At 41.6% G+C, this 12,464-nt stretch overlaps 2 protein-coding genes across 5 annotated transcripts in view; one reads left to right on the top strand and one right to left on the bottom strand.

Annotated features, from left to right (window-relative positions):
- AP4S1 (adaptor related protein complex 4 subunit sigma 1) overlaps positions 1-12,464 on the bottom strand; it is a 52,591-nt gene that overhangs the window by 39,760 nt on the left and 367 nt on the right. The window contains exon 1 of one of the 2 annotated variants that reach the window (XM_004755151.3): positions 4,383-4,556. The exons of the other annotated variant lie outside the window; for it this stretch is intronic. The gene's annotated coding sequence lies outside the window, so the exon portion shown is untranslated. Of the gene's footprint in view, positions 1-4,382; positions 4,557-12,464 lie in introns of those variants that run through there. 2 annotated transcript variants of the gene reach the window in all.
- STRN3 (striatin 3) overlaps positions 11,835-12,464 on the top strand; it is a 115,514-nt gene continuing 114,884 nt past the window's right edge. The window contains exon 1 of one of the 3 annotated variants that reach the window (XM_004755147.3): positions 11,835-12,389. In XM_004755147.3, coding sequence (XP_004755204.1) covers positions 12,108-12,389 — 282 coding nt within the window. In that variant the 5' untranslated portion in view covers positions 11,835-12,107. The remainder of the gene's footprint in view (positions 12,390-12,464) is intronic. The other 2 variants (XM_004755148.3, XM_004755149.3) reach the window with 2 other exon arrangements.

The raw sequence follows: 12,464 nt of genomic DNA, 5'->3' as shown, positions 1-12,464 counted from the left end.
TGTGTTCCCTCTCTCATTGTGTGTCTGTCAAATAAATAAAATTAAAAAAAAAAAAAAAAGGATTTATTTATTTATTTATTTGAAAGACAGAGATCACAAGTAGGCAGAGAAGCAGGCAGAGAGAGAGGAGGAAGGAGACTCCCTGCTGAGCAGAGAGCCTGATGCAGGACTGGATCCCAGGACCCTGAGATCATGACCTGAGCCAAAGGCAGAGGCTTTAACCCACTGAGCCACCCGGTGCCCCTAAATAAATAAAATCTTGGAAAAAAAAAAAAAAGAAGTCTCATCAACTATACTTATTATGGTGCGCACTGAATGACATACACAGAATTATAGAATCACTATGTTGTAAGCTTAGCACTAATGTAACATTGTAGGTCAACTATACTTCAGTTACAAAAATTGAAAAAATATCTCATCAAGGGCACCTGGGCGGCTCAGTGGGTTAAGCCTCTGCCTTCAGCTCAGGTCATGATCTCAGGGTCCTGGGATCAAGCCCCGCATCGGGCTCTCTGCTCAGTGGCGAGCCTGCTTCTCTCTCTCTCTCTCTCTCTGCCTCTCTGCCTACCTGTGATCTTTGTCAAGTAAATAAATAAAATCTTAAAAAAAAAAATCTCATCAAATTCTGGTCCAAGATACAATGTAAGTTCAAATTAAGTATGGTTATTTATAACTTCAAAACATATATAAATATATCAGAAACAAGCTGGAAGTTTTAATGAAAAGGGTAGATATTGAACTTTTGGAGATGTTCAGATATCAGACTTCTATCCTAAATCAGGGGGTGAATTGAAGAATTTTTTTTTTTTATAAATCTTTTTAAAGATTTTATTTATTTATTTGACAGAGAGAGATCACAAGTAGGCAGAGACGCAGGCAGAGAGAGAGAGAGGAGGAAGCAGGCTCCCTGCTGAGCAGAGAGCCCGATGCGGGACTCGATCCCAGGACCCTGAGATCATGACCTGAGCCGAAGGCAGCAGCTTAACCCACTGAGCCACCCAGGCGCCCAGAATTGAAGAATTTTTAAGGTCTTTACAGCAACATGATTCAGGAAGCGGGAGAAAAGTCATATTTCAAAAACTGAGGATGAGGAATTTATATACTATAAATAGAGCATTACATTGTCTGAAAATACTTGTTTTATTTTTATTCATTAGTCATGTGTGTGTGTGTGTGTGTAGTGGGTGATGGAGGGATTGAGAATAGATGCTCCATCAGTCATCTGCCAGAGAGGTAATGACTATCAGGTCAGGTGGTGGCGGGACCATGTACTTTTTAAAGATACAAATTGTTAATGGCTGGAGTTCACAGGAGCTTGTTGTTGTAGCTGCTGTTGCTGTTGTTGACATTTTTTAAAAGAGATTTTATTTATTTATTTGAGAGAGAAAGAGCTTGAGAGTGGGGAGGGTCAGAGGGAGCAGACTCCCTGCTGAGCAGGGAGACTGATGTGAGACTAGATCCCAGGACTCCAGGATCATGACCTGAGGGGCAGTAGCTCTACCAACTGAGCCATCCAGGCACCCTTTTGTTGTTGATATCTTACCCTCCACTCTTAGGATAGAAAAGCTGCTTTGGGGCAAACAATGGGACTCAACCTTCCCATTACCACCAATGGAGATAATAATACATACCTTTTGAAATCAAAACAAAGATTTTCTTCTATTAGATTTTTTTTTAAGATTTTATTTAATTATTTGAGAGAGAGAGGGAGAGCAGAGTGAGAGAGAGAGAAGAGAGGGAGAGTTGGAGCAGCAGACTCCCAGTTGAGCAGAGAGTCTGATGTGGGGCTTGATCCCAGGACCCTGAGATCATGACCTGAGCCGAAGGCTGACACTTACCAACCAAGCCCCCCAGGCGCCCCTCTTCTATAGGGTTTCATGTCAAGGATAATTTATTTTGAAATTTGAAATAACATTAAAATAGGGAATTATATTTTACTTTGATAAAACATGGGCATGGGTTAGAAATAGTGAAGAAATACCCCTGCATGGGTAATCTTCATTGTTCAGTTAAAATTAGCCACACGAATCAAATACTTGTGCTTCCTGACTAAAAATCTTCATTGAATTTTTTAAATTTTATTTTAAAATTATTTATTTATTTATTAAAGATTTATTTTATTTTATTTTATTTGCCACATCGAGAGATCGAGAGGAGGCAGAGAGAGGGGGAAGCAGGCTCCCTGCTGAGCAGAGAGCCCAACTCAGGGCTTGATCCCAGGACCCTGAGATCATGACCTGAGCCAAAGGCAGAGGCAACCCACTGAGCCATCCAGGCGCCCCTCTTCATCGAATTTTTGGGCTAACAAAGACATCCAATATCTTGTTTTAGAGGAGAGAGCATGGAAAGCAGAGGTCTAGCAGTCTCATGGCTGGGATGCTCCCAGAACTTGTTATTCTGATGTTACAATGTGTCAATAAGGAGGAACTCCAGAACATAAATAGGAGTACTATATTTTACTCCCCATTCCTGTAAAATAGGCAGCTTGTCAAATTTCCCCCTCAAATTGGAAATACTTCAAACCAGATATTCTGGATTCTAATAAATTTAACTTCCGTATTAAGTTAGACGGATCTTGTTCATTTTTGCTGGGCATCTGATTTCCAATGAAAACTGTGGAAGCCATACAAAGGCAGATTTTTCCTCTATGTTTTTCCTTCTGAAGAGCAGTCACCTAATAGCATCGTATTAGGATCTGAATGACAGGCCTATGAGTACTCTTAAAGTGTCAAGTGCAATGTTACAGGTTTTAAATTAAAATCAAACTAAAGTAATTTGGAATTAAAATTTGATTTGTTGATGGCTCTTATCTTCTTGTGTCAAAGAAGCAGCAAACAAAACATTGCTGGGATGCAAAGGAATCTCACTTTACAAAAAAAATGTATCTCTGAAAAGTTGACTATAAATTGAATTTAAATACAATGCTGGAATTATTGAAAATGTTTCTATAGGGGCACCTTGGTGGCTCAGTGGGTTAAGGCCTCTGCCTTCGGCCCAGGTTGTGATCCCAGGGTCCTGGAATCAAGACCCACATTGGGCTCTCTGCTCTGTGGGGAGCCTGCTTCCCTTCCTCTTTCTGCCTTCCTCTCTGCCTACTTGTGATCTCTGTCAAATAAATAAATAAAATCTTAAAAAAAAAAAAAAGAAAATGTTTCTAAAAAGTAATCATTCCATAATTTATCTGCAACTAATTCGTTTCAATATTGTTGTTTTTTAACTCTAATGCTCACATTACTTAAGGAAAAATTAATTACTATTAATATTTCCCTAAAAAATACACAAGAAAATCATACTATGAAACTACACCAATATATTAAAGTTCTTCTTTTAAGAGCTTCTTAAATAAAGTATGTCCTGAGTTAAAACCAAGCATAGCAAAAGATACATCAATATTTTCAGGGTCTCAAGATATCACTTGGAAAATTATGGCTCCAAATTGTTTTTGCAGATCACCCTTCTAAGGAGAAGCAGTGAAACACAAAAATTACTGTATTAAACTCCTGTTTGGGGATCAGCTAATTTACCCAACAAGATCTATCTTTTTTGTTAGTGATATGACTAACATGAATGCTAATTCAAATGAGTAATTAATACTCCCAATGTTTGATGGTGCTCATAAAGGACCTTCTCGGCTACATCATGAAAGGTAGTATTTGCACTTTGGAATATGATGTGTGAACAGGACCCGACACAGCAACTCATGACAAGAGACAGTAACACTAGAAAGCACTAACACAGTACTAACTAGACAGCCAGGGGCTGTTCTGTACATTTTACCTACATTCATTTGATCCTCATAATACCTCTATGAGTTGGAGACTGTTTTTATCCTCACTTACAGGTGTGAATACTTAGTCACTTGCCAAAGGTCACCCATTAAAACAATGGAGAAAGGACCCAATGTTGGATGGCCCAACTCCAGAGTCTGTGCTCTCACCCAGGGCTCTTTCCCTCCAGGTTTGCCTCAAGACTCCAGTAATGCAGTGATGGCCATAGTATGACCAGCGATGCACAATTCTACTCCTCATTCACTAGTGTAAATCTAGTTCAGGTCAGTTGAACCCACTACACAAAAGCTTTTACTGGCTAACATGCATATTCTGGCAGTTTCAATCCGACCCTGGAGCATGTCACAAAAGGTGCAATTCTAACAGATTGCTTACTTTTTGGTGGAGCTCAACACGAAGCCTAAAATGCCTCAGAAATGACTCAATCAGAACATGCGAAAATTTAGGACGGTAAAACTCATTTTACTACATTTACCACAGCATGCTTAACGTTTACAACTGGACCTATACTTCTAAAATCCCTGTGCCTGATTTGCTCTCTTAGTGAGTTCAGCTAATCTCCCTTTCTACTTCCAATAAATAAAGCATACCCACCAAATGCTGTCCAAGGCAAGTTTGCAGACACGTATCTGAATTTAGTATCATTCTCATTCAGATCAAATGTCAGGGTAAAGGCAGGTCCTTTCAGGTGGCCTGCTTGGCTGCCCTTTGCCCAGGAACACCTTTTGCTTTTCTGAACTTCACAGTAAAGTGTAGCAACATGTTATAGCTCCCGCTGAAAATGTAAATAGGATATTAGTCGTCAGCTAAGAGCTGGCCCGAACGTTACCCAAATAAATATTCATACTTAAATTTATGCTAATTTATATCTCATAATCTTTGAAGAGCAAAAATGCCTTGAATACTTAATAGTGGTCAAATAAAGCTATTCCAATATCAGCTTGTAATAAGTAACTTTAGGTAAAATAGCAAGCAACTTAAACTTTAAAATGCCAAGAGTGTAGAGAGGCAAGGTGATAGTAGCAGAGTAGTTTTGGGAGCTCTCAGGATCCACTCACAAAAAATGGTGATAGATGCAAGGTTGGGAAAAAAAAATTCAAGTCTGTAGGCAAAATCTTTACCAAAAACCAGGTGAAAAATGGTCCTGGAAATCTAGAATGGGTAGAGTCAAACTACACTTAACAACAAAAATGGGGTGACCACACGTGCACCTGGGTAACTCAGTTGACTAAGTGTCTGATTATGTTTCTGGTCGTGATCTCAGGGTCTGGGGGTCAAGCCCTGAGTGGAGCCCCCAGTTGAGCCTGTGCTTAGCAGGGAGTCTGCTTGTTCCTCTCCTTCTGCCCAACAACTTACTCACTCCCTGCCCCCACCCCTGCTCATGTTCTCTCTCTCAAAATAAAAATCTTAAAAAAAAAAAAAAGGAAAAAAAAAGATGACCACAGCTGTGCTGGCTGAAGTGGAGGTTTGAAAATGTGGTCTTGTAACATTCAAAGCAGCCAAAGAATCCAGAAATCACAGGTCATCATCCCAAGGAAGGGGATGCTTTTCCCCACTTAAAATGGGAGCCCCACAAGTGAGTCTAAGAACCACAGGGAGAACTGGGAGGATGCCTGGTAGGGTTTCTCTTGCCCATGAGTGCAAGGAAATGTCCCATCTAGGACTTTCTATTTTATAGAAAATATGAAGGAGAAAGGAATATGCTAAATAATACATAAAAATGCAATCAGCCAAATGTGGGAAATCCTATAGGATAAATAACCTAGTCTCTTCAATAAAATGGCATTACAATGTGGGGATGACGGGAAGGAAAATTAAAAAAGACCTAAAGACATAGCAACTAAATGAAATATGTGAATTTTGTTAGGATCCTGATTTGAAGTCACGAACTCCTAAAAGTTTTTTTTGGGACAACTGGGGGAAACCGAATATGGGCTGAGGATTAGACTACATTAACAAATTACCAATTAACTTCGTAAGTGTGACACTGGTACTGTGGTATGTTTTTTTAAGAAAATGTCCTAATCTGTTGAAGATACTTAGAGAAATGTATACCAATGAAATAATATGATGTCTGGGATTTACTTCAAAATATTACTGTGGCTGCCACAGGAGCATGGGGAAGACCATGAATTCTGTTTCAAGGCATCTTTGAGCTTGTCAAGTAATGTCATGAGCAAAGCTCACCCTGCCAAGCTGGAAAATTTAGGGACAAGAAGTTGTAACTGAAATTAAATGGTGGCAGACATGTCCAAGGAATATTGGGGGATTTGATAGCTTTATGAAACTTGTGATAAATGAATGCATTGAGACGGCAGTCAGTAGGCAACAGAACAGAACAATACAAAAAAGTGGTAATACGAGGAAACAGTATCATCATATTTAAGCCTTGGAACAAGTATAAGCTAAGACTTGTTCACCCCAGGAATCAATTGCTTCTAACATGTCTCCTTTCCAATGAGCCAGTTTTACTATGAGATGAAAATCAGGGCTGCAAACATTTTTATATTAAATTCTTTATTAAATACATTTTGGTAATAGTAAAAAAAATCCTCAGCAAGAAGGTGGAAGAGTTGGAACAGACAACAGCAACATTTTGATAACCATTGTAAGTATAGTTCATAAAACTTTGTTTCTATATTTGCATGACTGAATTTTTTTTTCTAAGATTTTATTTTTAAGTCATCTCCACACCCAACACAGGGCTCAAATTTACAACCCTGAGATCAAGAGTCCCATGTTCAACAACTGATCCAGCTAGGCACCCCTGTGATTGAAATTTTTCAAAATTAAAAATCTAAATAGAAAAAGTCTAGGCACAGCATGATTTAGAATATCTAATTACTATATTAAAACTTATGAAGCAAAAGGAGCAAAGGAGAATAGGATTTATTTTAAAACGTTCTAATCAATCAATCCTTTTTTTTGTGGAGTAATTGTCATACTCTTTAGGTTAGTCTAGTAATACAAAGACAAACCCATCACTTAAAAATATGTTGTAATAAAAAAAAAAGCCCACAAGATTTTGGGAATTTTTGCCAAATTTAAAACATTCTCCAGAGAGAACACTCTCTAGCATAGATTTCCAAGGCAAAGTATCTGTGTCTGGTATCACTCTTTTGAACATTCTCCACTGTTGCTCAAATAGGAGACAAACCACATTTCCAAGACTGTAAATTATTACCTAGGAAAGTTTTGGCAATTTCCCATTCAGTCACATTTTCCAGTCATTTGGTTCTCATGTTTATGGACCTGGCTGTTCACTTTTAGCCAATGTCCAGGAGGGACTCTGCTCTAGGCAATTTTTTTTCCCTTCAATTGTGACATCTTTGTGAGTTAGCTATTATACAATATTATCAAAGCATACTGCTTTCTGACTCATATTACCCAGAAGACAATTCAGGAATGAACTTGGACTAGAATTTTATGTAGCATGCTGAGTTTCTTAAAGGTTTTGGTACCTATTTTTCTATAACCATTGAAGGTCCTTTTCCTTTTCTTTTCCATACAACATATTATTTGAATAGTTCAAGTGCCCTGCATGTATTTCTATAATTTTCTTAGCCACAGGCAACTCCTGTAATGAGAATAGATATCTGATCTTATTCAGCAGGTTAAACCACGGTGTAGGGCAAAGCTGTCTCCTCATTTTCTGTTCTATATACATTACACAGTTTGCTCCTTTGGTTTTTGAGCACATGCCAGATCTTCTCAAAGATCTTCCTCCTTTGTTCTCTATATTTATAAATGTAAACACTACATAATTTCCCCAATGACAAAATTACCCCAAATCACCTAAAAATGATTTTAGAAGTACAAATGATTTGGGAACCAGAGACAGTGATATTAAGCAACTGATAGGAGAGTAGGAGGAAGAATAGTGAGGGGAGACTTTGTTTCCAAAAATATATATATACTCACTGATATGAGTAGGACACTTCCTATTCTAGTACGGGCCTGAGGAGGTGAACCAGAACTCTAATCTCAGCTTCCTCATCTCCCCATGGAGATAAGAGTACCTGTTGCAACCTTTCCACATGATGCAAAAAGATGACTAGATCAGTGTTTGAGAACCAGTTTGAGCTCTTTGTTAGAAGGACATCAGGTTTATAGCCAGCAAGGTGTGAAACTGGATGTTCAGGTGAGTAATTACAGGGAGCCATACAGTTTTCAAAGGCAGGGTCAAAACTCTTTGTACCTCAGATATTGCAATAATTGGGAAGAAGACATCTTAATGTTAACAACTCCTGACTTAATTAAAAGCTTGGAATTCCTTAACATACTTCTACTGATATAACATACTAACATCAAATTTGACAAATCCCTTTTTGGTCAGATAGAATAAGCACACAGGTGTCTAAGATAAGCTAAAAGGAAAGGGAAAAAAAAAACCCTAAAATTCTAAATTTATAAATTTATATTTAATGTAAATAGGTACTCTTGAAGATGATCAGCAGTATACTGAAACTAAAAGAATCAATGGGAGAGGAGCAGTGGGGAACAGGACTGATGAAAAGACAGAACAAATAGGAAGTTTCAAAGGTGAAACTGAAGAGAGGAAATGACTCAGCCACAGTTCCAGGAGGGAGTTCCAGTTAGGTGAGTTGTAGGTGATGACATGACCTGGGAAAGCTCATTACATACAAAGGACAAGATTCCAGGAGCTCACCGCAGAGTGTCCTCAGGAGTCATGGACACAATGTACAATGACAATAATGTAAAAAATATTCTCCTCACATTGGAGAAAATCTTGGTATCTTTCTCTTTTAATACTCAGGGTAAAGCCAACTATAAAAAAACAAAAACAAAATAAAAAAAGAACTCAGAGCAGTTTTGGCTATTGAACCTTAAATAGCTGAATAATGGTAGCAAAAACTAATACTACAAAATAGCTGAGGTGAAGGAAAAATATGCCTATTAGTCTAGTCTAAATTTCAGTTATTCATCATTTTAGGGAGACTGCACTATCCCCGACCTGGGGAGTACAGTTGCAAATCAGAGGGGCATGGGTCCTATCCCTCTAACAGGCTGCGGCTGCAGAAACATGGCTGTGATCTGGGTAGAACATGGCCAAGGGCTGAATTATTGGCATTTATAAAACCATGGTGAAAGTGAGTGCAGACATGTTCAACTGGAATTCTTCAAATTCGGAGTACTTCAAATTTTTTAAAAAAGATTTTTATTTATTTATTTGAAAGAGAGAGAGCTCAAGCAGTGGGGACTGGCAGGCAGAGGGAGAGGGAAAAGTGGGCTCCTTGCTGGGGAGGGAGACTGATATGAGGCTTGATCCCAAGACCCTGGGATCATGACCGGAGCCGAAGGCAGAGGCTCAACTGACTGAGTCACCCAGGCGGCCAGGGAGCACTTCATATTTTATCTTATTATTTTATGATTTTTTTTAAGGTTTTATTTATTTGAGAGAGAGAGAACTAGCATGGGGAGGGGGGTCAGAGGGAGAAGCAGACTCCCTGCTGAGTGGACAGCCATATGCAGGACTCAGTCCTGGGACTCCAGGATCATGATCTGAGCTGAAGGCTGTTGCTTATCCAACCAAGCCACCCAGGTGCCCCAGGACTTCATATTTTAAAACTAAATCTAATTCAGGGATCTAGAAAGCCTTCTGGTAGAAGTAATACTCAAACTAAGTTTTGACTGAAGAAGGGAAGGGAAGCCAATGGGGTACAGCATGTGTTAAATTCTCATGAAATGAAACAGCATTATGCTCTTGAGGAGCCAAAATCAGTGCAGCTTGCCTGGAGAGGAGTGCCATGATGGTATGATGGTAGACTAAGCAATAGGAAGGATCTAGAATTTGAAGGATCTTTATATGCCATGCTAAAATTTGGGCTTTATTCTAAATCCGGTGACCACCAAAATATTTTTTTAAAGATTAATTTATTGGAGAGAGAGAGAGAAAGAGCATGCACAGTGGGAGGGGGAGAGGAGAGACAATCTCCAGGGGACTCTGCAAAGTGCAGAGCCCCACATGGGCTCAATTTCATGACCCTGAGATCATGACCTGAACCCAAACCAAGACTCCAGTGCTTAACTGACTGGGCTACCCAGGCACCCCATCACTAAAATATTTTAAGCAAGGAACAATAGAATCAGATCTGTCTTTTGGAGATCACTCAGGCATCAGTGGTAGGTAAGGGAAAAAGTAAGGTGGGAAGGCTTAAACTAACACAAGAAAAAAGGTAATGGAATAGATACGATACAGATAAGAAAAGAAATGAAGTATGTACTGAGAAAGGGACTGGACGTGGGGATGAGTGAAAGGAAGGTACTACAATGACTGCCAGCCCTCAAGTTTGAATGTAGTGCCACCTAATATGATAGGTAATAGAAGAGAAACAGAGTTGTTTTTTTGAAGGTGTGTGGGGAAGAAAATGGAAGGATTATCAATCTAGTTTTACTTGAGCTTGAGGTACCAGTGGGAAATATAAGTACACGTTATTCTTTTGATGCCAACATAACAGAGATTACACCTGCTCAAACATGTTTCTTGGAGACATATTTTAGAACATTTTATGTGATATGAGGCTTCTTAAAAAGGAAGAGGACTAAATAAGCAAGTTGTATGCTGGTCACTATAAAATAGAAAAATAGTACTTAACAATATGGAGAAACAGTTCCTAATAATATGTAACCTAAGACCTCATTTCATTTACAAATAAAATATGGCAGTATTGGTAACAAGTCCAATCTACTCTTCATTAGACATAAGAATAGTAAAGCAGACATGATAAAATAAGATGTACTATTTTTATCTTTTTGAAATTATACCTTGAGCGGTCTTGTATATTACATACTGGTAGTAGAGAAGGAAAAAAATTAATGCAATCAATTTTATGTGCAATTTTCCTGGGTAGCTAATTATTGAAGCTTTTGCCCCTTATTATATTGTTCAGTATTTTTTGTCCTATTTTTCAAACAAGTGGTTATTAGCTATATTAATTTTCTTTAGAATCGTACCAGTTCATTAAGGATGTTTTCTGGCAACCTAAGCACATAGAAACACTACGGTACTTAAAAGATTAAGCGTGACTTTTCGGTGTATATTATATTCATTCAAACATCATTTAATGACCTAGGAAAACATCTTTGCAGCTGTTCATCAGGATTTTACGTTGTATTCACGGCGTGAATCAAAAGATTCTGCTGACTCCCTATTTGTCAGCCCATTTATTCCGAAGCACCTAATTGTTAGCCTAAGAAGTCTCCTTCAAAGTTCTCTTTCTCTCTCTTCACACACCACCGTCAAGATCTCAAGTTTTTCCCCCTCCCTTCTCCCAAAGGAAAAAATGGAAACATTCACTCCTGCTTCACCCCCCGCCCCCACCCCAACCAACCCACACCAGAGTAGTAAAAAAGGGGGTAGCAAAGTGGAACAAGTTGCGACCGGCGACCGGGAGCACGGAATTAGAACCAAAGCTCGGACTTGAAACGGAGACCGGGAATCAGTCACCAACGTCCGGAAGGATCTGGGCAATTTGCCAAAAGAGAGCACCCCCCCCCCCACCTCCACGCCCAAGCCTCAATAACTGACTGGTGCTAAGAAACCAGCGAAAGAGCGAGTGACAACCAGAGAAAGAGGCCCGACCCTCTGGGACATCCTGAAACACGCAAGGAATGCGAAAGAAACGGCAGGAATCCGGGACCGGCGGCGGCCGGCCGGAGCGCCCAGCCAGGTGAAAACAGCTTTTCTAAGGCACGCAGGCTGCTGAGACTCTTGGGTGGGGAACGACGTTCGCGAGGTTGGTAACTGAGCAAGGGAAACTGATGGTTGGGAGCACGAGCCCCACCGGCTCCCCAAAGTTAAGAGTCTCGGTGGACCACCGTCCAGTAACCACAGCGAGACCCCCGGAGCAAGTCGGAAGGAGGGCCTGGGGGCGGGGTCAGAGCTCCTACCCCGCCTCAAGCGCCCTCACTGGGTCCTCAGTACGCCTGCGTGTGGTGAGGCCGCACTCTATTTGGCTGCTAGGCTTGCGGCGGCCGCGGCGTTCTCTACCCGGCATGCTGCGCGGGAGTGACGGCCCTACGTCTATCCCCTTCCCAACCCTGCCCCCTCTTCCCCCTCCCGCCACGGCCCCCCCTTTCCCTAAAGTGAGTGAGTGAGACGGGCAGATGGAGGAGGGACTGTAATGGCGGCGGCCGGCAGCTCCCTGCTCTGACCCACGGCAAGCATACAGCAACGACCCCCTCCTCGCCCCTTTCTCAGGCGGCCTCCGCCCCGCGGCCAGCGCGGGGCCACCCTCCCCGGCCCTTCCCCCAGCTGTCGGCTTCTCGCCCTGCGCCCCGGCCGGGGCCCCACACACAATGGACGAGCTCGCCGGAGGCGGTGGTGGAGGCCCGGGGATGGCAGCCCCTCCAAGGCAGCAGCAGGGACCTGGGGGGAACATGAGCCCTTCGCCAGGGGGAAATGGAGCGGCGGGCGGTGGGGGTCCTCCAGCCGCCGAGGGTGCGGGCTCCGCGGCAGGCCCGGAGCTGTCCCGGCCGCAGCAGTACACTATCCCGGGGATCCTGCACTACATCCAGCACGAGTGGGCTCGGTTCGAGATGGAGCGGGCGCACTGGGAGGTGGAGCGGGCCGAACTGCAGGTACCTTGCTGGGGTCGGTGTGCGGGACGGCTGCGGCGGCGGGGTTCCCGGCTGGGGGGGGTGGGGCCGGGACTC

Source organism: Mustela putorius, unplaced genomic scaffold (assembly GCF_011764305.1).
Source record: "Mustela putorius furo isolate JIRA1106 unplaced genomic scaffold, ASM1176430v1.1 tig00003898_pilon_pilon_pilon, whole genome shotgun sequence".
Classification (NCBI taxonomy): Eukaryota; Metazoa; Chordata; class Mammalia; order Carnivora; family Mustelidae; genus Mustela; species Mustela putorius.
Note: the sequence above shows the minus strand (reverse complement) of the source record. Positions and strands in the feature narration are given on the sequence as shown.